The sequence below is a fragment of the Lithobates pipiens genome, unplaced genomic scaffold (genome assembly GCF_037356315.1).
Source record: "Lithobates pipiens isolate NorthernLeopardFrog02 unplaced genomic scaffold, aLitPip1_a1.2 Scaffold_8, whole genome shotgun sequence".
NCBI classification, from domain to species: domain Eukaryota; kingdom Metazoa; phylum Chordata; class Amphibia; order Anura; family Ranidae; genus Lithobates; species Lithobates pipiens.
The window spans coordinates 485715866-485743466 of NW_027507903.1; the positions used below are offsets into that span (position 1 = coordinate 485715866).

The following is a 27601-nucleotide window of genomic DNA, read 5'->3' on the forward strand; positions in this document are numbered from 1 at the left end:
TTGGGACTAATCCTATTTAATTTGTTCATAAACGACCTGGAGGATGGGGTAAATAGTTCAATATCTGTATTTGGGGACAATACTAAGTTAAGCAGGGCAATAACTTCTCCGCAGAATGTGGAAACCTTGCAAAAAGATCTGAACAAATTAATGGGGTGGGCAACTGCATGGTAAATGAGGTTCAATGTAGAAACATGTAAAATAATGCATTTGGATTTCAAGAATATGAATGCAATCTATACACTGGGGGGAGAACCTCTGGGGGGAATCTAGGATGAAAAAGTACCTGGGGGTCCTAGTAGATGTTAGGCTCATCAATGGCATGCAATGCCAAGCTGCTGCTAACAAAGCAAACAGAATATTGGCATGCATTAAAAAGGGGATCAACTCGAGAGATAAAGTGATAATTCCTCCGCTCTACAAGACTCTGGTCCAGCTGCACCTGGAGTATACTGTCCAGTTCTGGGCTCCAGTCCTCAGAAAGGATGTACTGGAAATGGAGCGAGTACAAAGAAGGGCAACAAAGCTAATAAAGGGTCTGGAGGATATTAGTTATGATGAAAGCTTGCGAGCACTGAACTTATTCGCTCTAAAGAAGAGACGACTGAGAGGGGATATGATTTCAATATATAAATACCGTACTGGTGACCCCACAATAGGGAGAAACCTTTTCCTGTGGAAGGGAGTTTAACAAAGCTTGTGGCCAATCATTAAAGTTAGAAGAAAAGAGGTTTAACCTTAAACTATGTAGAGGGTTCTTTTCTGTAAGAGCGGCAAGGATGTGGAATTCCCTTCCACAGGCAGTGGTCTCAGTGAGGGGCATCAATAGTTTCAAGAAACTATTAGATAAGTACCTGAACAACCACAACATACAGGGATATACAATGTAATACTTACATATAATCACACACATTGGTTGGACTTGATGGACTTGTGTCTTTTTTCAACCTTGCCTACTATGTAATTATGTAACTATGAGAGCATCTGTAAACAGCAATTTTCAAGGCTTGCCACAGATTCTCAATTGGATTTAGGTCTGGACTTTGACTGGGCCATTCTAACATGAATATGCTTTGATCTAAACCATTACGTTGTTACTCTGGCTGTAGGTTAACCTACTCCCCAGTCTTTTGCAGACTCTTAACAGGTTTTCCTCTAAGATTGCCCTGTATTTGGCTCCATCCATCCTCCCATCAATTTGGTCCAGCTTTCCTGTCCCTGCTGAAGAAAAGCATCCCCACAACATCTGCCACCACCATGTTTAACAGTGGGGATGGTGTGTTTAGGGTGATGTGCAGTGTTAGTTTTCTGCCACACATAGCATTTTGCTTTTAGGCCAAAAAGTTAAATTTTGGTCTCATCTGACCAGAGCACCTTCTTCCTCATGTTTGCTGTGGCCCCCACATGGCTTCTCGGAAACTGCAAACAGGACTTCTTATGGTTTATGGCCACTTTTCTATAACGTCAGATTTGTGGAGTGCACAACTCATAGTTGTCCTGTTGACAGATACTCCCACCTGAGCTGTGGATCTCTGCAGCTCCTCCAGAGTTACCATGGGCCTCTTGGCTGCTTCTCTGATTGATGCTCTCCTTACCCAGCAAGTCAGTTTAGGCAGGGTCGTCTTTAAGGCAGGGCAAAAGGTGCAGCAGCCCTGGGCCATGTCATTGTTGTGGGGCCCAAAGCAGCAGCCTCATACTTGCTAACTATCCCAGTTTAAATTCCCTTGCCCCTTGAAGTTTTAGTCCCGTGCTGTGTTCTGATATCTCAGTGTGAAGTGCTGCTACTAATGCTGCCCAGCTCTGTCCTATTGTTTTGTACAAATGACTCACCTGCAGGCCCTGTGTTTACATGTAAATAACCGCCAAATCATATGTAAATAGTGGTGGCATTCATATGTAAATAGCTGCATTCGGCGGCATAGGTATGTAAATAAAGGCGGCATTCATCATGCCCCCTGCAGTGAGGAGATGATGTGCTGTAACCTCTAGCAACCAATCAGTGAGCAGTATTACTGTACAGTAATCTCTAGCAACCAATCAACAAGCAGAAATCATGTGCTGTAACATCTAGCAACTAATCAGTGAGCCGTAATATGTGCTGTAACCTTTAGGAACCAGTCAGTAAGCGGTAGTGATACACTATAACCTCTGGCAACCAATCGCAATCGCTGCCTGATCTGATACAGTAAACTGAATTTAAGTTCATCTGCTATTTATTGGATGTCTCAGAGCAGGTAGAGAGCAAAATTGTATGGGGGGCCCAAGAAAACGTTTGCCCAGGGTCCAATCAATATTAAAGACAGCCCTGAGTTTAGGTGGACGGTCATGTCTTGGTAGGTTTGCAGTTATGCCATACTCTTTCCATTTTTGGATGATGGATTGAACAGTGCCGTGAGATGTTCAAAGCTTGGGATATTGTTTTATAACCTAACCCTGTGTTAAACTTCTCCACAACTGTATCCCTGACCTGTCTGGTGTGTTCCTTGGCCGTCATGATGCTGTTTGTGCACTAAGGTTCTCTAACAAACCTTTGAGGGCTTCACAGAACAGCTGTATTTATACTGAGATGAAATCATACACAGGGGGACTCTATTTACTAATTAGGTGACTTCTATAGGCAATTGGTTCCACTAGATTTTAATTAGGGGTATCAGAGTAAAGGGAGCTGAATACAAATGCACACCACACTTTTTCGATATTTATTTATAAATTAGTTTGAAAACCATGTATCATTTTCCTTCCACTTCACAATTATGTGCCACTTTGTGTCGGTTTATCACATAAAATAGCAATAAAATACATTTACGTTTCTGGTTGTAACATGACAAAAGGTGGAACGTTTCAAGGGGTATGAATACTTTTTCCAAGCACTGTACCTTTCATTACAACTTTTCTTTCAAAGCAAAAATGTATACAGAATGCATATTTAAAAAAAAAAAAAATTATAGAGACTGACGATGGTCACTCACACATGCAGCGAGCACCCTCTGCGACAGGGATGATCCAATCCATACAGTAGCATAGCAATATTCATAGCAGCCTGCCTATTTCAAATTTTTGCTGTTGGGCTACATGAATTCTAGTTGTGTCCCTGCATCCATAGTGTGTTGTAATCGCCTCTCTATAACCTCTTAATTAGATGCACCATATCTCCCTCCTCCTACCTCCCTCCCACCTCTCTGCTTCGTTTAATAGTCAGTCCAGGGATCCCAAAGGCTGTGGAAGTGGAAGCAGCGCTGGAACCTGTGTCAATGTGATATTTCCCTGTGTGCATCCCATCCTGTGACTCCTGGAACCGTGCCACCATACCTGGACTCGTCCTCTGAGGTTAGTGACAGTTAAAGTTCATCGATGAGTTCTGAAAGTTTTACTTTCACAGGCGTGAGCTATATTTGTTCGTGGGAACATTTTTTGCAAATGCCCTGAAGGAGGACGTGCATACCTGGGAACTTTAAACGTTTGCAGTTTTATTTGTCATTTTTTGGGTGTGTGTTTTTCTTCTTCTTTTTTTTTTGCATGCTTTTTTCTGAGTGACTGTGTTTTTGATGTATTTAAATATAATTTAAATGTACTATGATTTTTTTATTTTTATGGTCATGTACCTACAGTATATACTTGCTCCATCTTTCATTAAAATACAAGGCACACTTATAAGTTGGGTCTCTATGCTGCAGCATGCAGAACGCTTAAAAAATGCAATGTCCCAAAGTGCATCAGTGTGCACATATGACAACATCTGGTTCTAGTGCATCTTTGAGGCTGGGTTCACACATAGGCCAATTAGACGTGGGTTTCCCTGCATCTGATTCGCATGACGTGCGAATGTGATCAGCTCTCAATGGAGCCAGTTCACACATATCCGGATTGATAAATTGTCCTGTGCGTGTATGGGTCCGATTCAGGTGCACTTGCACCAGTGAGCAGACTTCAGGCACAAACCCGCGGTTACACATGTGTGAATCTAGCTTTGGAAAATCCAGGTAAAATCAATGTTAGGTACTACACAACCACTAAAAGTTTTTTCGCTAAGGATCATTTAATAAACATGTGCTCTAATCCCTTGAGAATAAATGTTTATTCATATGGGGAGTGGGACAACAAGTTTGGGGACAACAGTGAAGCCAATCAATTTTATGCCCAACATTGGGGGATGTCTATCAAAGCATGTCCACTGATGATCAAAGGTATATCCATAGCCACTAAAGATTTTGTGGTTGCATATTGATGATTCCAATTGCTGTGGTTGAAGGATTATAGGATTGTGTTTGCAAGGATTATAAAACACACAAAAAAAAAATGCATTCAAATTTGCAGTCACCTTTGGCATGCCACTGTATGCAAAGGGTGATCTCAGTCTGAAATCTTGATTTTCAAGGAAGGAAATAACAAGGGTGACCAAAGGTCTGCATAAAAAAATCGATAAAATTATTAATTTGACAGCTGTAACCAGTGTACAAAATAATAAGCATAGCAATTGCCGTTATTAATATAGCGGATGCTGCTACCACCTGAATTTCAGGAGTAACAGATGTTGAATTGATGCATGAGCAATGCTCAATCTGGCAAGTGGGCAAGTTGTTCAGATTTTGTTTTAAATGCAGCGAGCAATGCAATGTCCATTCTGTGCACAAAAAGGCACAAATGATAGGCGTGTCCATTTGCTGCTTTATAAAGATGCCCCAAATAGTCAACTGGAGTAGCTGGCAAAGTTCATTGATTCAATTTATGATTCGGAACTGCATGTGCGCCAATGTCTGAGGAAGGATGTTTACTTTAGCGATAAGAGTGAGAGAGGGAAGATGATGTGTGCTACCGGTGGCGGCCCATCTGGCCCCCTAATCTGCATGTGGGGTGCTAAATGCTTGGTTTACAATGGGGGGGGGGGGTTTAGGCACGTGATTAGAGCCAGTGGCTTTAAAAAAGGGTAGGCCTCGGGGTGCAGAGCACTGTGCTCTGAGCCAACCCAGTTGTGTGACAATAGCGATTGAATATTCACAATATTCCAATCAGGAAGTGGGTGAGACCTGTCTCCTAATTGGCGGAAAGGAGAAGCCACCCTGAGGAGGAAGGAGGAGGGAGGAGACATACGGCCGAGGAGACACATGGGAAGCCCAACTGATGAAACCAGGACACGGAGAAGAGGGGAAGCCTCAGGCTGGAGCAACGGGGGGGGGTCTGTGGTCAGGTCCATCTGATGCCCCCTGACTGATGGAGCACCAGTCACCACTGTGTGCTACTTCTTGCTGTTTATAGATAAAATCAGCTAATGACGCTCTTGCGTTTAAAGGGTAACTTCACTTTCATGATGTAGCACGATCTCCTTGAGAACTGCTTTTAATTTATCTGCTCATCTGCATCACCATGACCCTGTAAAACTTCCAACCCACCTGACACTCTGGGTTCCGACATCTTTCACAGGCACCTTTTAAATGTCACACAGATCGATATGTTTATATTAACTCAGCTTTTACTGGAGTAGCAAAGTAGTATTCATTTACAAAGGAGGGCAATAGATCACCCGAGTTCTGAATAACAGCCCAGACTCGGTAGAGAAGTTCACCAAAGACACCTTTAGAACAGTTTAACAGTATGAAGATACAATATTCATATATGTACAGGGAGATGCCATCTGTAGCATGACCTGTTAGGTTAGGTTAGGCCCTCTGAGGATGGGCTGGAATCACTTGAACACTGCGTGGTAGGCCGCAACCTCTCTCACCGTCACGGAGAGGTGTGCATCACGCTGGGCCCAGGAAAAAGAGAGCATGGAAAGGATCTCCGTCCCCCTTTATAGTCTCTCCCAGAAGTCCCCTGGATGGTGGCAAGGATTTCTGGGATGTGTAGTCCCAGTGTATGGTTATGCAATGGAATTGCTGCTCAGAAAGACTACTAGTCCCACAATCCTTTGGGTTGGGCTCACAAATATGATGACAGTCACTGGCACCCAGCATTAAAGGGATATCCTATAGGTAAGGAAGGACAGGGAATGCACATATTACAAGTATAGTCCACCATCAATACAATCAAACAAAAAATAATATAGCATATATATATTGTGACTCAAATCATATTGTAATCGAACGTTATTAAAAATTACGTTTCCTTTTCAATCTGCAGCGCTTTCACTTTCTGTAAAATGTAATGCAATATGGTTACCTGGAGGTGTTCTGTATACAAAATGTGTACAGAACATCCCCCAGAAACATAATTTCTAGCTTGTGTGATTGGCTCACTGATTTTCCCAGAAGTCTGCACTAAGATACAAGTCAGATTTTTAACATCCCCTGCAACAAAAATGCCATTTTTAAAATGGTTTTCAATTATATTTACAAATAAATATTTGAAAAGTGTGGGGTGCATTTGTATTCAGCTACCCTGAGTCAATACTTTGTAGAACCACCTTTCGCTGAAATTACAGCTGCATGTCTGTTTGGGGAGAGTGATCTTTTTGCTCATTCTTTTTTGAAAAATAGCTCAAGCTCTGTCAGATTGGATGGAGAGTGTCTGTGAACAGCAAGTCTTGCCACAGATTCTGAAATGGATTTAGGTCTGGACTTTGACTGGGGCATTCTAACACATGAATATGCTTTGATCTAAACCATTGCATTGTAGCTCTGGCTGTATGTTTAGGGTTGTTGGCTTGCTGGAATGTGAACCTCCGCCCCATTCTCAAGTCTTTTGCAGACTAACAGGTTTTCTTCTAAGATTGCCCCGTATTTGGCTCCATCCATCTTCTCATTAACTCTGACCAGCTTCACTGTCCCTGCTGAAGAAAGGCATCCCCACAACATGATGCCGCCACCACCATGTTTTATCGTGGGGATGGTGTATTCTAGGTGATGTGAAAATGTAGAAAATTTTTAAAGGGGTATGAATACTTTTTCAAGGCACTGTATTTACTAAAACTGGAGAGTGCAAAATCTGGTGCAGCTGTGCATGGTAGCCAATTAGCTTAAAACTTCAGCTTGATCAATTAAAGCGTTTGTTACCTCAACACTTCATAGTCCTGATATGTGCCTGCTGTACTATGTACTTCTATGAGAAAGTATTTTGTTCTCTTTGTATGCTTCCTTTGTGTGAAATTTCTGGTGTTCCTGCCAGTCCCTCAACTTTCCTATAAAAAAACTGACCACACTAAGCAGAAGAGCACACCATAGTCAGTTCTCTATCTAGGGGTATGCTCTCCAATGATCAGATTTGTCCTGACACGCCCCCACTGCACAGCCATTCACTGGGAATCTGAGAACAGAGGGAATGTGATCACTTATAAAAAAGGGAAAAAAGGTATTTATAATTTTTTTTTTATATCTATACAAAAATGTTTTGCATTCCATTTCTATTTTAAACTGAATGGGTTGTTTTACAAGGTGATCGTTTACAATCACTTTAAGCTTTGCCAAAAAAACCTGGAAGCTGATTGATTTCTATGCAGATCTGCACCAGATTTTGCACTCTCCAGTTTGAGCAAATCAACCCCATACTGTGTTGTAGTGTGCTACATTGTTATAAAAGAACAATGCACACTTTTTTTTATCCATTGTAATGTGTTGGCAGCTCCATCATAAGGAATTTGTCCCCAGACATTTCTGTCTTTGGAAATGGCTGGTTCTGCACTGCTTACCAATATTACTATCTCATGGCATCTTACCTTGTGTAGTCACACAAGTTTGTTTAGTGCAATGGAGTGGGACAAGGCAAGGGAGTAGCCCACACACAGTCCTGGTGCTAGGGACCGCTAAAAATTCTCTAACCTTCCAGATACTTTTGTTCCCAGAGAATGCTTATTTTGAGCTGTAATTGTCCCATCGTTGCACAGTACAACAGCATAAAACAATCCGAATTGGTAGACTGTCATCTAAAGTAAAATTTTTCAAAAAATGATGGACCTCTGTGAGTCCTCTCCTCCTTTTTTGGCATACCATTGTAGAGCAAGGTAAGATCACCTCAAATGATGTGGTAGAAGGGGCAAGGCACAGACACAACACAGTGCATGTTATCTGTTCTCTAATGCAAGAAAACTGGTAAATGGTATGGCTCGGGCAGAAGGATATAGCACCCCTGCAGGGGTTTTCGGGGGTACTGCAGTAATGGGAGAATATACATCTTACTGTTCTACTTCATTGGAAGTTTCATGGAGTTTGCTATAGACCTCCCAGTGTTAAGGAGGAGATGGAGACTGAGCTCCTTGCACAGATGGAAAGGGCTGCAAAAGCTGGGACAGTGATAATAATGGGGAATTTTAACTACCCGGAAATTGACTGGAATAATGGCACTGCTGGGACAGTTAAAGGGCAAACATTTATAAACCTATTACAAGACAATTTTATGGTCCAGTTTATTAAGGCCCCGACTAGGAATGACGCTCTGCTGGACCTGGTAATCTCAAACCATGCAGAGCTCATTACCAATATTCATATAAAAGAACATCTGGGTAGCAGTGACCATAACATGATTTCATGTAATGTTAGCTGTAAGCAACAAACATACGGCAAAGATAAAAACACTTAACTTTAAGAGAGCAAATTTTCCAAGGATGAGGGCTACTCTGCAGGACTTAGACTGGGAGGGAATATTAGCATCGATGAACACAGAACAGAAATGGGAATTCTGCAAACTCACTGCAAAGTATATTTCCATGGGCAATACATTTAAAAAGCTAAAACTAAAACCTGGCTTCACAGTCAAAGTTAAAATGGTTATAAATAATAAGAAAATAACTTAAAAAAAATATATAAAAATGAAGGAACACTATCATCGTTTAAATGTTACAAAGCATAACAGAATATGTAAAAAGGAAAGCAAGGACACAAAAGATAGTAGGACTGACCCCCAAAAATTCTTAAAATATATTAATAGTAAAAAGGTCAGGCCTGAGCATAATCTAGACTGGGTGACCGGGGGCAAATGGAAATGTATTAAATACTTTCTTTAACTCTATGTATACAAAGGAGCATGGGGGGGGGCTCATGTCCGTAATGGGAATGGTATTGACATAGCCCTAAATGATCCACAATGGCTCAAATGTGATATGGTCCAAAAATATTTAGATAGAATAAAGGTGGATAAAGCACCTGGACAAGATGGCATCCTCCCCGGATCCTAAAAGAATTGAGCTCTGTCATTTCAAAGCCATTGTTTCTAATTTTTAGGGACTTGTTAATGACTGGAATGGTACCACTGGATTGGATGTGGTGATTAAAAGGGGATCAAAGTCTTTACAAAGTAACTATAGACCTCTTAGTTTAGCTTCTAAAGTCGGGAAGATATTGGAGAGTTTAAAAAAAAAACAACATAGATAAGTTCTTGCTGGGAAAAAAATGTTTTAAGCAACAGACAGCATGGTTTCATGAAATACAGAAGTTGTCAAACAAACCTGATTTCTTTGTATGAGGAGGTAAGTTAAACCTTGGACAAAGGAATGGCTGTGGATGTGGTATACTTGGATTTTGCGAAAGCATTTGAACACTTAGAAAGATCACTTTGTAAATGGATAGAAAACTGGCTAAAAGACAGAATTCAGGGAGTAGTGGTTAATAATTCTTACTCTGAATGGTCTAAGGTTATTAGTGGTGTACCCCAAGGTTCAGTGTTGGGACCCTTGCTTTTTAATACCTTTATAAATTATATAGGGTCTGAGATTGAAAGTACCATTTCATTCTTTGCAGAAGACACCAAGCTGTGCAGTGGAATAATGTCCTTACGTCTCAAATTTACAAGCTGACCCTAATGCACTGTTTAATTGGCAGCTATGTGGCAGATGAGGTTTAATGTTGATAAATGTAAAGTTCTGCACTTGGGGGCTAACAATATGCATGCATCATACATACTAGGGGGAGTACAACTGGGGAAATCCATAGTGGACAAGGATCTGGAGGTTTTGGTAGATCATAAGCTTAATAATAGCATGCAATGACCAGCTGCAGTTTCCAAAGCGAGCAAGTCCTTTTTTGTATCAAGAGAGATATGGACTCCAGAGAGAGAGATCATTTTGCCCCTGTACAAATCATTAGTAAGACCTCATCTGGAATATGCAGTTCAGTTTTGGGCACCAGTTTTCAAAAAGGATATCGGGAACTGGAGAAAATGCAGAGAAGGGCAACCAAACTGATGAGGCATGGAGGAACTCCGCTATGAGAAAAGATTAGAGGAACTGAATTTATTCTCTCTTGAGAAGAGGAGATTAGGGAGGATGTGATCGACATGTACAAATATATGGTCCATATAGTGAACTTGGTGTTGGGTTATTCACTTTAAGGTCATCACAGAGGACATCACACTCTGTACGTCTAAAAAAAATGAATCTCCAAATACGGAAGGGTTTCTTAACAGTAAGAGCTGTGAAAATGTGGAATAGACTCCCTCCAGAGGTGGTTCTGGCCAGCTCAGTAAATTGGTTAAAAATAGGCCTGGATTTAATATAACTTGGTACTGACATTTATAGGTAAAGTTGATCCAGGGAAAATCCGATTGCCTCTGGACGTTCAGGAAGGAATTTTTTTCCCCAGCTGCAGCAAATTGAATCACACTTTGCTGGGGTTTTTTGCCTTCCTCTGGATCAACTGTGGGTGAAAGATTGTGTATATGGGATTATATGATTTTTTTTTTTTTAATTGGTTGAACTAGATGGACTTGTGTCTTTTTTCAACCTGACTAACTATGTAACTATGAATAATCATGCATGCTCAGCCAACCTGATTGAGCATGTTTATCAAAAAGTCATTTATAAGAAAGCTCTTTCAGTGATCAGAGTATACCAGCAGGGTTGACTGCCACCTGATGTCTATGGACGCTGTCAGGCACTGTTAGAAACAGAAGAGGGGTGACTCTTAGCCCTTGTACACACGGACATTCCAATGGACAATGTCCGATAGGACCGTGTTTTCGGATAATCCGACAGTGTGTGGGCTCCATCGGACTGTTTCTGTCGGAGTATCCGACGGACCAAGTTTTCCGACAACATGATCCGATCGGACTTTGTCCGATCATGTGTAGAGAATTCCGATCGGACAAAGTGCCACGCATGCTAAGATCAAATTCCTAGACCAAAGCTATTGGCTACTAGCCTGAACGTAGTCCCGTTCTAACAAATAATGTCATCACGTTAATTACGATCGGATTTTCTGACAACTTTGTCCGACTGTGTGTATGCAACAGTTTTAGACAAAATCCGTCGGATAAAAATGGACAAAATCCGTCGGATTTTGGTTATCGGAATGTCCGACCGTGTGTACAAGGGCTTAGACGGCAGGAGAATATAGTACCTACCCACAGGCAATTGATGGTACTGCAGAAAAATGTGTCCTCAGAAAGAAATAACCAAATCTATGAACAGAGTGCATTTATATCAGTAGTGTGTACCAGCCCAGCCCTGGAATCTGTTCATTGTAGAAGGTTAATAACCCCACTCGTGGAGGTTGCCTTGCTGCGCACCTTGCTCTCTCTGCTCTTACAACACGAGGAAACAGCCATACAGTGCAATCTACATTATTGCCAATTCTGCAATAAAATGCTGAAATAACCTGACCATGTGACAGCCAGTTAAAGGAATGTTTGTGCCCTAGAAGTACTGCAAGCCAAGGGACTCACAACTAGTAGTGTCATTTAAAGTGATTTTGCCCTTTAACAAGCATCTGTCAGTATAGCATGGTGCTGCCATCGCTGACTTGTTCTTAAAGGTATATGCTCTAGGCAGGGGTCTCCAAACTATGGCCCTCCAGTTGTTCAGGAACTACAATTACCATCATGCCTAGTCATGTCTGTGAATGTCAGAGATTTACAATGCCTAATGGGACGTGTAGTTCCTCAACAGCTGGAGGGCCGTAGTTTGAAGACCCTTGCGGAGAGCACTGTAAAACCTCTTTAGTTATTATATGTTAAGCGTGCTGGGACTTTTTGTTCCATTAAAATTAGTTATGGTAGAGAAACTGGAGATGTAGTCCTGTCCTGTGATTATGACAACTTACCCGAATCTGGTACTGATTCCAACACAAAGAGTTGGAGGTTATTCTGAATGCCCCCCTACTTATATTTACCGTTTTGTGGAGGAACACTGAGAGCTGCTGTATATAACAGGGTGTTTGCTGTTTTTATAATGTTAATTTTGTTTAATTGGGATTTGTCTTCTTAAAGGGGTTGTAAACCCTTGCTGTTTTTCACCTTAATGCATTCTATGCATTAAGGTGAAAAACCTCCTGTGCTGCAGCAGCACCCGAGCCCCCCTTATACTTACCTGAGCCCCGTAATTCCCACGATGAGAACGAGCATACCAGCTCTGGCTGGAGTCTCATGTCCTGATTGGATAGATTGATAGCAGTGCAGCCATTGGCTCCCGCTGAATCATATCCAATGACACAGGCGACGGGGGAGCGGAGCCCAGTCCTGCTGTCTGTGTCTACGGATGCAGCAGCAGGACACGGGAGCGTGCCCGCACGGGTGTCTATGAAGGAGAGCGCTTCTCTGACAGGGCACTTGAGAAGAGGAGGAGCCAGGAGCACCACAGAGGGACCCCAGAAGAGGAGGATAGGGGCCACTCTGTGCAAAATGAACTGCACAGCGGAGGTAAGTATGACATGTTTGTTATTTTTTTTAAAAAATTTAAATGAACCTTTAAAACCACTTTAACTAATTGATTGTGAAGCAGACCTCTTTGTAATTATAAATGCTGTGATTTCTAATTTTTACTCATTCTCTGCCGTTATGGACAAAGCATGTTAGCTATTTTTATGCCACTTTTAATGTAGCCTTTTAAAGAATTTGGAACTTGGACCGTACCGAGTTGCCGGATAATCCTTGGATTGATCCCTATGGAGCACTCACTCCAGCCAGGAGCACCGGCCCTTAGCAATCTATGTGATAACAGACCAGTTGAGCTTGGGTAAAGTTTTTTTAGTATGACAGGGCGGGAACCTCTTCCTGAATTGCACACATCTGGAGAAGATTTGGTTGTTTGTAAGCCTTTGGCACACTGTTAGTACAGGAGTGAATCACGTGGGGATTCCACAGATCACAAACAGATGGACAGAAAGAAGTACATCACCGAATATGTGAACTTCTGCCTATTTCTGTTTACACCAATGTACCCCTACCCATTCACCTGTAAAATAAAAGTACCCAAAAAAAAAACACAACACACGAGATAAAATATTTTATTGCACAGCTCCGGGGGTCTTCCGTCTTCGGGGGTCTTCTCGCCGGACTCCTCCGCTATCTTCTTGTAGCTCTTTTGCTAGCGGAGGAGTCCGGCTTTCTTCCTCCCCGCCGCCGGCCTCTTCTCCCGACTTCGGGGGTCTTGTCCCCCTCTTCGGTTCTTCTGCCGGGCCACCGCGCCTTCTTATAGCTCTTTTGCAGGCGGTGGCCCGGTCTTCTGTCGCGGCTGTCGCCGCCGCCTTCCGTTCTTCTTCTTCTTCTTGCTCTTCTTGTTCTTCTCCAGGAGATGTTGACACGTCGCTCTCTCCGGCCGGAATGCCAGAGCCGCGCTGTGCGGCCACTTATATAGTGACAATGGGGCGGTGTCACATGGTATATGTCACATGGGTTGGTCACATGGGTTGATGTCACATGGGGACTATGACATCGTAAGGGGGCGGGGTCACCATGTGACCAACCCATGTGACATATACCATGTGACACCGCCCCATTGTCACTATATAAGTGGCCGCTCAGCGCGGCTCTGGCATTCCGGCCGGAGAGAGCGACGTGTCAACATCTCCTGGAGAAGAACAAGAAGAACAAGAAGAAGAAGAAGAAAGGAAGGCGGCGGCGACAGCGGCGACAGCGGCGACAGAAGACCGGGCCACCGCCTGCAAAAGAGCTATAAGAAGGCGCGGTGGCCCGGCAGAAGAACCGAAGAGGGGGACAAGACCCCCGAAGTCGGGAGAAGAGGCCGGCGGCGGGGAGGAAGTAAGCCGGACTCCTCCACTAGCAAAAGAGCTACAAGAAGATAGCGGAGGAGTCCGGCGAGAAGACCCCCGAAGACGGAAGACCCCCGGAGCTGTGCAATAAAATATTTTATCTCGTGTGTTGTGTTTTTTTTTGGGGTACTTTTATTTTACAGGTGAATGGGTAGGGGTACATTGTACCCCATACTCATTCACATAGGGTGGGGGGCTTATTAAAGGGGGCTCCCGGATTCCGATAAGCCCCCCGCCCGCAGACCCCGACAACCAACGGCCAGGGTTGTCGGGAAGAGGCCCTTGTCCTCATCAACATGGGGACAAGGTGCTTTGGGGTGGGGGGGCCGCGCGGCCCCCCCTTCCCCAAGGCACCCCCATGTTGAGGGCACGCGGCCTGGTACGGCTCAGGAGGGGGGGCGCGCTCGCTCGCCCCCCTTTCCTGGCCGGCCGCGTAGCGTGCTCGGACAAGGGTCTGTTGTGGACTTTGGGGGGGGACCCCCACGCCGATTTTTTTCGGCGTTGGGGTTCCCCTTTAAGTCCATTCCAGGCGGCGGAGCCCGCGACGTCTCCGTCGCGGGCCCCGCCTACCTGCACACGCGCTCGAAATGAGCAGACTTCCCTCCGAGCGGGAACAGTTTGCTCATTTCGAAAGTGGCCTACACACGGGCGGACTGTTCGCTCAAACCAAGTTTCAGCGGACAGTTTTTCGGAATTTCCGAAAAACTTTGTTCGTCAAACTGTCCGCTGAAACTGTCCGCTGAAGCCCCACACACGAGCGGACTGTCCGCTGAAACACTGTTCAGCGGACAAAGTTGAGCCAACAGTCCGCCCATGTGTACGCGGCCGTACACTCACTACTTTACATTGTAGCAAATTGTAATTTCTTCAGTGTTGTCATATGAAAGGATAATAAAATATTTACAAAAATGTGAGGGGTGTACTCACTTTTGTGAGATACTGTATATATATATATATGTATATCAGTAGCGGCTGGTGCTCCATTTTGGGGGGTAAACAAACACGCCCCCCGCCAGGTTCACACTTACCCCATCCAGGTTCTGGCTTCCCCAGCTTTTTTACCTGACTCATCCGGTCTTAAGATCCGCCTCCTGTCCTGATTAACTGGGAGGAGAAGCCGGAAGACAATGGCGAATATTGATTCGTTAATGTCACTAGTGGGTGGGTTCGGGGCGTAGAGCCCAACCTTTTTTGAAGCCAATTTGAGCACCAGGCTCTAATTATGGAAAGAAACCTATGAGTCTGGTGCCCCGCATGGAGATTAGGGGGTGGCTCTAGTCAATGAATAGGTAGAGAGTGCTGGTTTCACACTATGTGACGGGACGGTGGAGATATGCCATCCTTTGCCCAGTGAGTATATTATACATAATACATTAGATATGTTTACAGGGCCTGGATCACAGCTTATCATCAAAGAGAAAATAATAAAAGAGAACTTAGCTGGACAATACCACATCAGAAACTATAACAAATATAACTTCCTTCTGATCTAATATTTTCTCCATCCACCTCCAAATTTAGCTCCATGACTCCTACCGGTTGGATGTTCAAATGGTAGATTAACCACCTGTCTGCCAGTGCATTTGTTAATTTTTCACACACATATTAAACGCCCTATTTTTGTGCTGAAAATTACTTTTACTCATTATATATTTTCTGAAAACAGAGACCCTGGAGAATATAACTGTGCCAGTTAAAATTGTTTATATGTCTTTGTGCACTTATTTATCAGCACAAATTTTCAGAGAAAAATATCCTAAATTGAATTTTAGTGCAAAGAAACAAGAATTTTGGTACAATATAAAAGATGGAGTTATGTCTGGTACATAGATACCAAACATGTCAAGCCTTAGGCCTCATGTACACTGAGATTAAAAACACCTCTTTTATTGGTGTTTGTCTTTATTTATTTTTTTAGCCTGTGAAAGCACCTATATGTAAGACTATGTGACCATGCACACATAGGCAGTTACAGTCCTGTTAGAAAAATCCCAAAAATTCAACACATTCAAGAGAGGAGCTTTTGAGCAGAAAAAATGCTTGACACTCCTAAATGCGTGTAAACGCATCTAAAGGCTAGGGGCATTTGCGCATTAACCTATTCCAATGGCGGAAATGAATGAATATTCTGTCCAATTTAATTCAAATGCTGGACATGCCTCAACATGCTTTTTTAAGCAGCTTTTCTCCTGCCAGGAGGTCTGGCGTTGAGAGGAGAAAAGCAAGCAGTGTGTGCATAAGGGCCACAAAAAACTATGGTTCCCAACATCTCCATAGTTGATGTTTTGAATACCTATATACTGTAGGATATCAGTGTAGAGTTAAGCAAAAATTATGGCCCTAGAAATATTGCTCTCATTTCATAAAAAATGCCTTAAAGAATACCTAGAATTTTAGAGGTAATTAATTTATTGTTCCAGTGACAAAGGTTCATCCAGACAGAAAGTGAGGGAAAATCACCAGCAGGGACACAGGCAGAAATAAACATGCTTTTTCAGTAGAGTAAGGGAAGTTCAGAATCCTGTAAAGCCAGCCATAGATGGACCATTTCTGTAAAATTTTGTTAGCTGACTTCTGTCAGGCAAGAGTGGCCACACAAGATAACAATTTGAAGCTAAAGCTGGCCATAGATGAATCAAAATTCAGCAACATCTGCTAAACTGGCCAAATTTCCATCCATCTATGGCCAGCTTTAGCTTACTATTGTTGTCTTGTATGGCTGGTCTTGCTCAACAGAAGTAGGTCTAACAAAAAACAAAAAAAAACAAAGCGGCCAGCTTTAGCTTTCCATTTTTTCCTCCCTTACTGTCTGATTAGAGCTCAACAGAGGTTCTAAACCTTCCCACTCCATCCAAAACTAAAACTGTATATGAAAACTTTCAATAAAAATTTATTGTTGGGGGAAAAAAAAAGTGTAAAGTCAAAGTGTTTCTTTCTTTGTTTTGGATACAGCTCCCTCTTTCACTTTTGTGGAGAGGTAGAGCGGCATCCATTTAAATTAGATATCCATAGGCTAGGTGTGTTATGTCCACATAGTACCGCTAATGGTTTTTAAGTTTTGGATGCTCTTTGTTTGACTTTGGCAGTTTAATAAGTAGTTAGAACTTGCTTTTTATGGATGTTTATTGACCTTCTACTCCTTGGGTACTCATATTGGCCTTTGAAGATCCTGATATCCCCTGCAGCCCTTTTCCCCTATTCTGGAATCATGGTTGGATTATGACCCTGAGTAAAAAATATCATCTATCACCTCCTTTCTCCTGAAGATGCAAATTTAATATCTGGGAAACGTTTTAAGAAGTGGTCTCATCCCTTCACATGTATTGACTGGAAAATTGAAAGATAATTAGATTTTTTAGATTAACAAGTAGATACAATTTATAAGAGCTGAGCAGGAGGCTTTGAGACAGTAGAAAGTTATTGGACTTACATATAATTTTGTACAAGGAAAAAGTGAACTACAGTATGTACTTGCATTTATGTTTTAATGGGAACAGGAATAAAAGTACGTAGATTATTAATAATTCTCTTTGTCATACTTTTGAATATTGGTACCTTTCATGTCAGTTTTTGAATGCCATATTTGCAGTAGGGTAGCAAAGGGATAGATTTTCAAAACAATGCTATACACATATTAGTCACATATTGTGAACAGTATAGATGTAATGGGAAGTTAATTTGCTACACGTTTGCTCATTTAGAGTGCACACATGAATATTATATATATATATATATATATATATATATATATAAAAATATATATATATATATATCAATCACAAAAGTGAGCAGACCCATCACATTTTTGTAAATATTTCATTATATCTTTTCATGTGACAACACTGAAGAAATTACACTTTGTTTCAATGTAAAGTTGTGAGTGGACAGCTTGTATAACAGTATAAATTTGCTGTCCCCGCAAAATAAGCCATTAATGTCTAAATGGATGGCAACAAAAGTGAGTACACCCCTAAGTGAAAATGTCGAAATTGGGCCCAAGTAGCCATTTCCCCTCCCCAGTGTCATGTGACTACTTAGTGTTACAAGGTCTCAGGTGTGAATTGGGAGCAGGTGTGTTAAATTTGGCGTTATCGCTCCCACTCTCTCATACTGGTCACTGGAAGCTCAACATGGCAACTCATTGCAAAGAACTCTCTGAGGATCTGAATAAAAGAATTGTTGCTCTACATAAAGATGGCCTAAGCTATAAGAAGATTTCCAAGACCCTGAAACTGAGCTGCAGCAAGGTGGCCAAGACCATACAGCGGTTTAACAGGACAGGTTACCCTCAGAACAGACCTCACCATGGTCAACCAAAGACAAAGTGCACGTGCTCAGCATTAAATCCAGAGGTTGTCTTTGGGAAATAGATGTATGAGTGCTACCAGCATTGCTGCAGAGGTTGAAGGGGTGGGGGGGTCAGCCTGTCAGTGTTCAGACCATACGCCACACGCTGCATGAAATTGGTCTGCATGGCTGTCGTCCCAGAAGTAAGCCTCTTCTAAATATGATGCACAAGAAAGCCTGCATTTTGCTGAAGGCAAGCAGACTAAGGATATGGATTACTGAAACCATGTCCAGTGGTCTGATTATTTATTTATTATTATTTTAAGGTACTTATAAAGCGCCATCAATTTATGCAGCGATTTACATATACATTGTACATTCACATCAGTCCCTACCCTCAAGGAGCTTACAATCTAAGGTCCCTAACTCACATTCATATATTAGGACCAATTTAGACAGAATCCAATTAACCTAGCAGCATGTTTTTGGAGTCTGATGAGACCAAGATAAATGTATTTGGTTCAGATGGTGTCAAGCATGTGTGGCTGCAACCAGGTGAGGAGTACAAATACAAATGTGTCTTGCCTACAGTCAAGCAAGGTGGTGGGAGGGTCTGGGGCTGCATGAGTGCCAACATGTACTGTGACATAATGAAGCAGAGCATGATCCCCTCCCTTCGGAGACTGGGCCGTAGGACAGATTTCCAACAAATGGGAGGAAGAGGCAATATATGGTAACATCTGGCCTGACATGCAAGTATACTGCAGGTACATAGACGATATCTTGCTGATATGGAAAGGAACTGAGTCTACATTAGATTAATTCATTAACCATATCAACAACTACATCTATTCATCTGATAAATTCAGACAGATGGAAACCCTATTTTCCCTCTGTCTGGCGGATCGGACCTGTAATCCACCTGCTCAGCAGGGATCAACGGAGCGATCCCTGCTGAGCAAAGTGGAGTCCGTACTCGGACACGTCTGTGTGAAAGAGCCCTAAAGGTTCATAAACAAAATATAGACTTTCTGGACCTCTACATTTTCAAACATGATGGAATGTTGAACACCAAGACATACTTTAAGAACACGGACAGGAATGGTTACATTCCAGTCAGGACTTGTCACCACCCCGAGTGGAAGATGGCCATTCCAAAAGGTTTTTTTCGTATAAAGAGAAATTGTACCATTCATCGAGACTACATAGAACAAACAGATGTTCTGATACAAAGGTTCAAGGGTATTTCCACAATTTATTACTAAAAGTGAGAGAACAGGTGGGATGTATGGCCAGAAATGCACTTTAACAAATAAAAAAAGAAAGAAGAAAAAGATTATGATGTCACCTTTTATTACAGGCTTTAATAAACAATTTAAGCATTTGGAATAAAGCATAAAAAAAGTATTGGCCCATCTTACAAAATGATCCCCTTCTAAATAAAATATTACTGAGTAAACCCAAATTTATCTATCAAAGGGCCCCAGGCTTAAGAACTAAACTAGTAAAAAATATACCTGACCTCCCGAAAAAAAAACAAGTAGCCACTATGTTTACCTTGCTAGGTTTCTACAAATGTGGAAGATGTGGACCCTGTAGGAGCACACGAGGAGCCCCCAGGAAAAGGACATCTTTGCACTTCCCACCAAACTAATAAGCAGTACCCCATTAAACCATTCATAACACGTAGCACTAGTCACGTGAACTTACGTCCTGGAATGCACCTGTGGCTCCCAGTACGTAGGTAGAACTTCCAGGACGCTAAAAAAATGAGTCAGTGAACACATTACAAATATTTGCAATGGATCCCCAAAACATAGTATGTCCAACGATTTCAGGATGAAACACAATAAAGATTCAGCTGGACTATCCTTTTATGCAATTGACACTATTAATAAACATTGGAGAGGTGCCAATATGATCCATAAAATATCCCAGAACGAAATGAAATGGATATTTGGGCTCCAAACTTTGACACCACTAGGGTTAAAGTGATTGCAAGGGTTAGTTTTTTTTTTTTAAACAACAAACATATCATACTTACCTCCACTGTGCAGCTTGTTTTGCACAGAGTGGCCCCGAATATCGTCTTCAGTGTTCCCGCAGCGGCTCTCGCAGCTCCTCCCCACATCAGATAACCCCCTAGGAGAAGCGCTCTCCTGACGGGGTTACCCTGTGGGCACATTCCTGAGTCAAGCATTTGGCATCCATAGCCTCCGAATGTATGACTCGGCCCCACCCCCGATGCCCGCGTCATTGGATTTGATTGACAGCAGCGGAAGCCAGTGGCTGCGCTGCTATCATTCTATCCAATCAAAAGCCGAGAACCCCGGGCAGAGAGATAGCGCTCAGGTTCCAGGGCTCAGGTAAGTAAAACAGGGGGGGGGGGGGCTGTTCACTGCCAGGTGTTTTTTCACCTTAATGTATAGGATGCATTAAGGTGAAAAAACACGAAGGTTTACAACCCCTTTAAATGTTGAATTAGATCTTAACTGTTCACATACTATGAATGATTTAATTAAATTAAATTTTTTTTATATAAACGTTTTTTTATAATTTTTTACAATTTTTAATTTTTTGTTCAATTCATTAAATATCTTAAAATATCTACTCCTGCCTTTTAGATATCTATTAATTAAGGAGCAATCCAGTTCTTATAGATATCTGACAGTAAAGTCATTAATTCACATTAATGAATATTCATGTTTATATTATGACATTATATATTTTAATATAAAATAAAATAATCTAAATTTAATTGTGCCACCTAATTCACTGTGTCACATAATATAAATGATTTTTTTTTACCATTTTCAGATGTTATTCGCCTTATGACCACCAGAGGGCCCTTTCACTATTTATTTCTCATTTTATATATATATATATATATATATATATATATATATATATGTGTGTGTGTGTGTGTGTTTTTACATATATTGTGTCATCTAGTTAATATCATGAATCAGATCTTTGTAAACGCTACTTAATAACAGAAATTAGATTCCCTGAAGTATCTAGCAGGTGTTTAATATAATCAATTAACGAGATTCGAAGTAAGGGTATAAATGCCTTCAACCAATATGGCGGAATTAGAACTTTCTGATGATGGTCATGTGATTGGCCGAAACGCGTCAAGGTTTTACAGCGTCATTGCAACATACTTCCGCCCATATGAACATCTGTGAATCGAGCCGAACGCCAAGAGCGGTGTGCTTACCCTATAATATAATCACCTGCTAAACATGCCGGGTGCCAGGATTTTAGGCACTTTCAAATGTGAGTGGACATTTTTCATTGTTTTTATCAAATAAAATCGTTTGTTATGGAAATGCGCAATGAGGGTTTTTTTCTGTCATTTCCATCCATCTATATGAGGCTTTTTTCTGCATGAGATGCCAGACTTCTACAGGGGTATCCCCACATGCTTGAAAGACCATACAAGAGATAGGTGGTCAAAATCCAGGGGTGAGTGCACATCCATGTGGGGCACCCAATCTGAGCACATCTGCACACAGATACATCATTTGGTATGAGCACCTTATATCATCGCCTACTGGGACTGTATAAGACATATATATAAAGAAGCTGAGGGTAAAGGTGATGGAATGGCCAAGCATGTCTCCAGACCTAAACCCTATTGAGCATCTGTGGGGCATCCTCAAATGAAGGTGGAGGAGTGCAAGGTCTCTAACATCCACCAGCTCCATGATGTCCTAGAGGAGTAGAAGAGGACTCCAGTGGAAACCTGTGAAGCTCTGGTGAACTCCATGCCCAAGAGGGTTAAAGCAGGGCTGGAAAATAATGGTGGTCACACAAAATATTGACACTTTGGGCCCAATTTGGACATTTTCACTTAGGGGTGTACTCACTTTTGTTGCCAGCGGTTTAGACATTAATGGCTGTGTGTTGAGTTATTTTGAGGGGACAGCAAATTTACACTGTTATACAAGCTGTACACTCACTACTTTACATTGTAGCAAGTATCATTTCTTCAGTGTTGTCACATGAAAAGATATAATAAAATATTTACAAAAATGTGAGGGGTGTACTCACTTTTATGAGATACTGTGTGTGTATATACATATATATAATTTATATTTCTCACATTCTGTAACTCTATGCCAATTTTGCAATGTATCTGAAGTTCCAATACGTTTTGGCTTTTGATACACTTTAGCGAACATGCTCTAAAAGTTTTTTTCCCATATGTCTTGTCTCAGTATGTGTAAGTTGTACTTTATATGTCCAAGTCACATTGTATAGTGTCCTCTCCCATCTATTATGTAGCAGTAATCATTCTCTGCCACTGATGAATGATTCAATTCAATCCATACTACTTCTGTCCCCACTGACGTCATGGTGGAGCAGGGCAGCTGATCCAGAATAACGCCCCTCTTGTTTAACCCGCAGGGTGATGGGTAGGAAGGACTGCGTGGAAGCCTGGAAAGGAGCCGAGAAGTCAGACGCCCTGTGCACCCATTCGGAGAGCCTTGGTTCGGAGGGAAAGATGCAGGATCGAGGGCAATGGAGCAATAAAATCGAGTTTGTCTTGTCCGTTGCCGGTGAAATTATTGGTCTCGGGAATGTTTGGAGATTTCCTTATCTCTGCTATAAGAACGGAGGTGGTGAGTTAATATGTACACATCATAGGCCATAACATCTCAATCCAACGAGAGATTGAATAGTTATTATATGGGCTTAAAGAAGAACACTGCAGAGCATCATCTGCATTAAAATTAACCACATAACATAACCCCAATGTAACTAGACAAATCTCTACTTGAAATAAAAAATGATGGTGTTCTAGCTTCTACCAAAGAGAGGCTTGTGTAAAAAGTTAAAACTGAGGACCTTCATAAAACTATTTATTTTTTTTTTTTTTTTATTTATTTTTTTTTTTTTTAGAAAGTCATAGCATGTGAAACGGTAAAACAAATTCCCATGATACAAAAGTCCCCTCAACATCCACATTCTGCATGCATAGTTTGGGCTGATGAGCCGTGAACTGTAGTTATAGGCACTACATTGTTTACAGTATCAGGACCTAGAATGCCAATTTGCTGGTTATTAGGTTATAATGGTTATATAATATTTACAAGACCTTGTCATTGCAAATCAAATCCATGGTTTAAACTGGAGTTTTTTTTTTTATAAGAAAAAAACACTTGGGCAGGAAGTAACACTGCAATAAAGGTAAAGCGTTATATATCATCATCAAATGGCGCAGAGTAATTTACAGTATTCCCTGTGGCCAGCTGAACTTACATGACATGTATGGGACAGATAACCTCCAGTCTTGCCCAAACCTGCTAGACCATCCCCTCCAACCCGCAACTATAAGATAAAAGACGTGACAAGGTTTTTGGAGTAAAATGGCCATCGCAGCCTTTTAACAATTACATAACTTCAAATAAATAATATACTTAACATAACAATCAGGCAAAAATTGTGAAAATAAAGCATGGTGGTCTTTGAGGGCAACAACACACAACCTGGTCACTGCGACACACTTTTCTTAAAGTGGGGTACCCCCTAAAAAAAAAAAATTAAAAGTCAGCAGCTACAAATACTGCAGCTGCTGGCTTTTAATAATCGGACACTTACCTGCCCCAGGGTCCAGCGATGCGGGGGAACGAAGCCCCCCCCCTCACTCCCCGCTCCGCTCGCGGCGCTGTCATGCAGGGCGCCGTGATAAGCCGTACAGTCACCTGGTACACATGACAGGTCCCAGGTGAATGTGCGGCGCGAGGGGAAGTGATGTCACCAGCCCGGGCAATGAAGAAGGCAGATTACGAGGGACCCCCTAGCAACCGGTATTTAGAGGTGAGTAAAAAATTTTTTTTTTGCCAATTATTTTATTTTTTATTTTTTTACGAATTTTAAGCAGCTTTTTATTTTTTGGTGGCAACACCACTTTAACCACTTCAGCCCCAGAAGATTTGGCTGCTGAATGACCAGGCCATTTTTTGCAATTCGGCACTGTGCCGCTTTAACTGACAATTGCGTGTATGACGCTGCACCCAAACAAAATTGATGTCCTTTTGTTTCCACAAATAGAGCTTTCTTTTGGTGATATTTGATCGCTCCTGCGGTTTTTATTTTCTGCGCAATAAACAAAAAAAGAGCAACAATTTTGAAAAAAACAAAATATTTTGTACTTTTTGCTGTAATAGATATCCAATTTTTTTTTTAAAAAAAGCAAATTTTTTCCCAGTTTAGGCCAATTAGTAATCTTCTACATATTTTTGGTAAAAAAAATGCAATAAGTGTATATTGATTGGTTTGCGCAAAATATTCTACAAAATAGGGGAAATATTTATAGCATTTTTTATTATTTTTTTTCCCTAGTAATAGCGGCGATCTGCGATTTTTTTTTTATCAGGACTGCGACATTATGGCAGACACATAGGAGACGCCTGACACATTTTTGGGACCTTTGGCATTTATACAGCGATCAGTGTTATAAAAATGCACTGATTACTGTAAAAATGTCACTGACAGGGAAGGGGTTAACACTAGGGGGCAATCGAGGGGCTAAATGTGTTCCTTATGTGTGTTTCTAACTTTAGGGGGAGGGGACTGACCTAGAGCAAGTGACGGATCATGGTTCCTAGCTAATAGGAACTCACGATCTGTCACACCTCACAGAACAGAGATTTGTGTGTTTACACATACACGTCCCTGTTCTGCCTCTCGTGCCCACAATCGCTCGTGGCCAGTGGTCATTGCGACCGTCGGCCATGAGCATCGCCCCCCCCGCCCCGCTGTGCAGCGGGCACGTACGCACAACTGCTATCCTGATCCCGCGAGCCGACATATAGCTACAATGGTTCATGGGATTGTGCCGAACTGCACAAGTAAAATGACGCCGGCTGGTCGGCAAGCTGTTAAACTTAGGCCTCCATCCGCAACACACCGGCTCAGAGACAATCCTCATCATCCGTAGTGACCTCCATTTACATATTCCGAGTTAAACCCCTCGTTAACTGTAATGTACCCGAGAACTCCATACTACCGATGGGTCCCGACCATTTTATAATCCAGAATTTTTCTGCTCATCCAAAGACCCACCACTCCCAGGCTGCCATAACTGTCACGTTGGAAAACCACAAATCATGGGGAGGGTGGGTGGGAATCTTCTTACCCCTTGTAACTCTCAGCTGTCCCCTCGCTGACCACCCCTCCCCCTAAACTTCCTGGAACCCCTCCCAGCCCCCAGGCCTTAACCCCCTGCCTTAAGGAGCCTTAACTACCCTAACATTATGACCTTGCCCACTGTCCACCCTGTCATGCTGTCCCTTGTCTCCGCCCCCTTCTGTAATTTTCTACAGGCACCCTGTAGTGGGTGGTGTCTGCCAGGTCCTCCCTACAGCCCTGCTCTCTGCACAGGCTATATATACAGCATAGTGATGATGTCACTGCTACTTTAACAAGTTAAAGGAGAAGTATGGCCAAAGCTTTTTTAGCCCTACGGTACTTCTATGGATCACAGGAGTGCACTTCTTTCTGCACTCATGTGACCCATTTTCAGCCATCCAATCCCAACTTTACAGCCAGAATTCACCCAGCTTAACCTCTCAGCGAGCCGCTGGGAGACTGAACCAGCCCCTGCTGCCCCTTGCACATCTCAGCGCTCCAGTGACCACTGTAGAGACAAAGCAGAGAGCCGGTGACTGACAGTCGCAGCTCTCTCCTCAGAGCAGAAGGGAGAACTGAGCGATCAGCAGTGTTTGATCGCTCAGTTCTCAGTGTAAAGACGGCATGGGAGAGATGCAGCATCAGATCTATGCTGAATGTATCTAGTTGGGTATATATTTTTTTGGGGGGGGGGGGGCATACTTCTCTTTTAACAACTGAGCTTGCAAAGGCAATTGGTGAACGCAAGGTTGATTTAAATAATTTGTGGCTGTTGAGGAATATATTCAAATTAATGTTTTTGTGCCTGGAGTTCAGCTTTAAGTATATGTGGAGAGAAAAAAGGGGCAAAGCTCAGTGTCACTTTAAAGGCTTAAATACTTTGATGGGTGCATTCTTGAAAGTTGCCTATTACTATGTAAGCAAGAACCAAACTGCAGCATGCAGTAATTTAAGAGCAAACCACTATGTCAATGCCAAATTGAAAGCAGCCTTGTTATTATACATGGTAGGAATTTAGATATGCTTGCCTGAGTAGTAATTAATGCAGGAAAGTACTTAAAAGTGTAAAAGCCTTAAATCTTGGCCATGTTTCAGACGTTTGTGAAATTTTTTAGCTCACTTATAAACATTGCATGACTCTCACCATTCTTGCATTTTTTGTCCCAGGGAAGGTTTAGGGGGATTGATACCTCAAAAAGACAATGGCAGCCAAGTCACATTTGTACTGGTGACAGTGGGAGATTTCCCAGCATTTGTCATCCATTCAGATCATGGCGGGGGTCGAGGGTCGTCCGCTCTAGGCACAAAAGTTATTTATAGGATCTATTAATCACCCATCAGTGGGCAGCATGATACATAATTAATTAACCCATTGCTCTGTTGGGCCTGGCAGCAATGGAAGAAAATATATATGGAGTAGATGAAGTGCTTCTTCTGGAAAAGTTGGTTTGACCCTTTCAGTGTCTGCGGGGAGTCCGCGCTCGCGTCACACTTCGTTAGGTGGAAGAATGGGACTCCGGATCGGCTCTCAGGCTGTTTTGTTACAAAGTTTCCGCTGCTTTCAAGGTTGTTCTTTTGGATAGTGGAAGCGGAGCCACATTAACCGCCTCCTGGCTGGAGAAGCTTGATGGCGCCACTCCAGAAGGCTTTACTGGCTGTGCCTCTTTGAGAGCGAGTAGGTTAATATGGCACAATAGGGAACAGAGAGAGGTGGGGTGTTGCTCTGCTGTTTGTTCCAGATTATTAAGAAGCAATGTGAGTGCTAACACTGAAGATGCACAATGTCTATAGGACGTCACACTGGGAGGGGCACAATTTATAAAGTTCCAGCACCGTGGGTGGGAAATTATGAGGCTATAAAATCCAGCAAGGGAATTAAAAAAAAACATATTTAGAGAACGTGCAAACATGCAAAAACATCCACAATGAAAGATCGGGGTGAATACATTTATGGACACACAATGCTCCTTTCATCCCACTGCTTGGATAGAGCAGGATTATTTTTAAAGGGAAAGCATTGTATGTTTACTTTTTAACAATTGTGATGTGACTTTCATATTTTGCGTTAGCTTTCTCTCTTAACTATACCTAAAGTATTTTTTTTCCATTTTGAGTTTTGGATACAGTGGAGAATTATGAGAATCCTATCACTATTTTGTAACCACAATGGAGATTCAACCTCTCTGATGACTTTTGTCTACATGACAGGAAGTGGAAGGAAATCTCTTGCATGGAACACAGAAGACAACAAAAGAACCATTCCC

General features: G+C 42.1%; 1 protein-coding gene across 1 annotated transcript in view; it reads left to right on the forward strand.

Annotated features, from left to right (window-relative positions):
• Positions 1–3176: 3176 nt before the first annotated feature.
• Positions 3177–27601, forward strand: part of SLC6A12 (solute carrier family 6 member 12) — a 95765-nt gene continuing 71340 nt past the window's right edge. Inside the window, exons 1-2 of the mRNA XM_077468958.1 lie at positions 3177–3327; positions 22611–22825. Coding sequence (XP_077325084.1) covers positions 22615–22825 — 211 coding nt within the window. The 5' untranslated portion in view covers positions 3177–3327; positions 22611–22614. The remainder of the gene's footprint in view (positions 3328–22610; positions 22826–27601) is intronic.